The 1,253-nt window shown below is 48.8% G+C and overlaps 1 protein-coding gene across 1 annotated transcript in view; it reads right to left on the minus strand.

The window, feature by feature from the left end:
• MXRA5 (matrix-remodelling associated 5) overlaps positions 1 to 1,253 on the minus strand; it is a gene marked incomplete at its 5' end in the record, with an annotated part of 27,603 nt that overhangs the window by 18,302 nt on the left and 8,048 nt on the right. The window contains one exon of the mRNA XM_014532876.1: positions 21 to 198. Coding sequence (XP_014388362.1) covers positions 21 to 198 — 178 coding nt within the window. The remainder of the gene's footprint in view (positions 1 to 20; positions 199 to 1,253) is intronic.

Here is a 1,253-nt window from a genome sequence, read left to right on the forward strand (position 1 = left end):
CCTCCTCGTCTTCGTCCGGCTCCTCCTCGGCACTGCTGAGGGTCGCGTTGGGCCTCAGAGGGGACACGATGGACGGTCTCGCACAGGGGATGCCCCCGAGGGCGTGGATCTCGCGTCCGCGCAACGCGGTGGGGCTGGAGCAGGTGGCGCAGAGCTGGCCGCCCTCGTAGGCCTTGTCTTTCTTGCATTTGAGGATCCCTGCGACAGAGAAGAAGGGAGACGGGGTGTGAGTGAGGGGCAAAGGCTGGGTTGACGGCCGTCCCACCTGGCGTGCGTCTCTGTTAGGAACTAACCCCTCACTCCCCCTGCCTCTGTGCCTTCCTGTCTGGCCTCAAATCCGTTGAGCACAGTGTGTAGGGACCATCCAGGTTTGTTTGTTTGCCCTAGACCGGTGGTCGGCAAACCGTGGCTCGCGAGCCACGTGCGGCTCTTTGGCCCCTTGAGTGTGACTCTTCCGCAAAGTACCGCGTGCGGGCGCGCACGTACAGTGCGAAATTGACATAAAACTTTATGAAGTTAATTTTAGGGAACGTTGTGGAGTGAGAGAAGATGTAGTGTCGAGGATGGAGAATAGTATGTTGAGATGGTTGGGACATAGAGAGAGGATGAACGAAAGGGGATGGATGAAACAAGTCTACAAGACGAGTGTGGATGGGAGAGTTGGAAGGGGTCGACCTCAGCGAGACAGGCCGGACATGCCCTGGAGCCCTCTCACGGTCCCTCCCCGGCCCCGATCGTGCACCGGTGGGGTCCTTCCGCCTGGCCTGCGCCCTCTCGCAATCCGGGACCCCTCGGGGGTTGTCAAAGAAGAAGGAAAGGAAGAAAGAAAGAAAGAAAGAAAGAAAGAAAGAAAGAAAGAAGAAAGAGAGAAAGAAATAATGCATTGCAGGTGCACGAATTCGTGCAATGGGTCTCTAGTAAAGAAATAAAAATAAATGAAGAAAGAAAGAAAGAAAAGAAAGAAAGAAAGAGAAAGTGAGAAAGAAAGAAGAAAGAAAGAAAGAAAGAAGAAAGAAAGAAAGAAAGAAGAAAGAAAGAAAGAAAGAAGAAAGAAAGAAAGAAAGAAGAAAGAAAGAAAGAAAGAAGAAAGAAAGAAAGAAAGAAGAAAGAAAGAAAGAAAGAAGAAAGAAAGAAAGAAAGAAGAAAGAAAGAAAGAAAGAAGAAAGAAAGAAAGAAAGAAGAAAGAAAGAAAGAAAGAAGAAAGAAAGAAAGAAAGAAGAAAGAAAGAAAGAAAGAAAGAAAGAAAGAAAGAA

Source organism: Myotis brandtii, unplaced genomic scaffold (genome assembly GCF_000412655.1).
Source record: "Myotis brandtii unplaced genomic scaffold, ASM41265v1 scaffold918, whole genome shotgun sequence".
NCBI classification, from domain to species: Eukaryota; Metazoa; Chordata; class Mammalia; order Chiroptera; family Vespertilionidae; genus Myotis; species Myotis brandtii.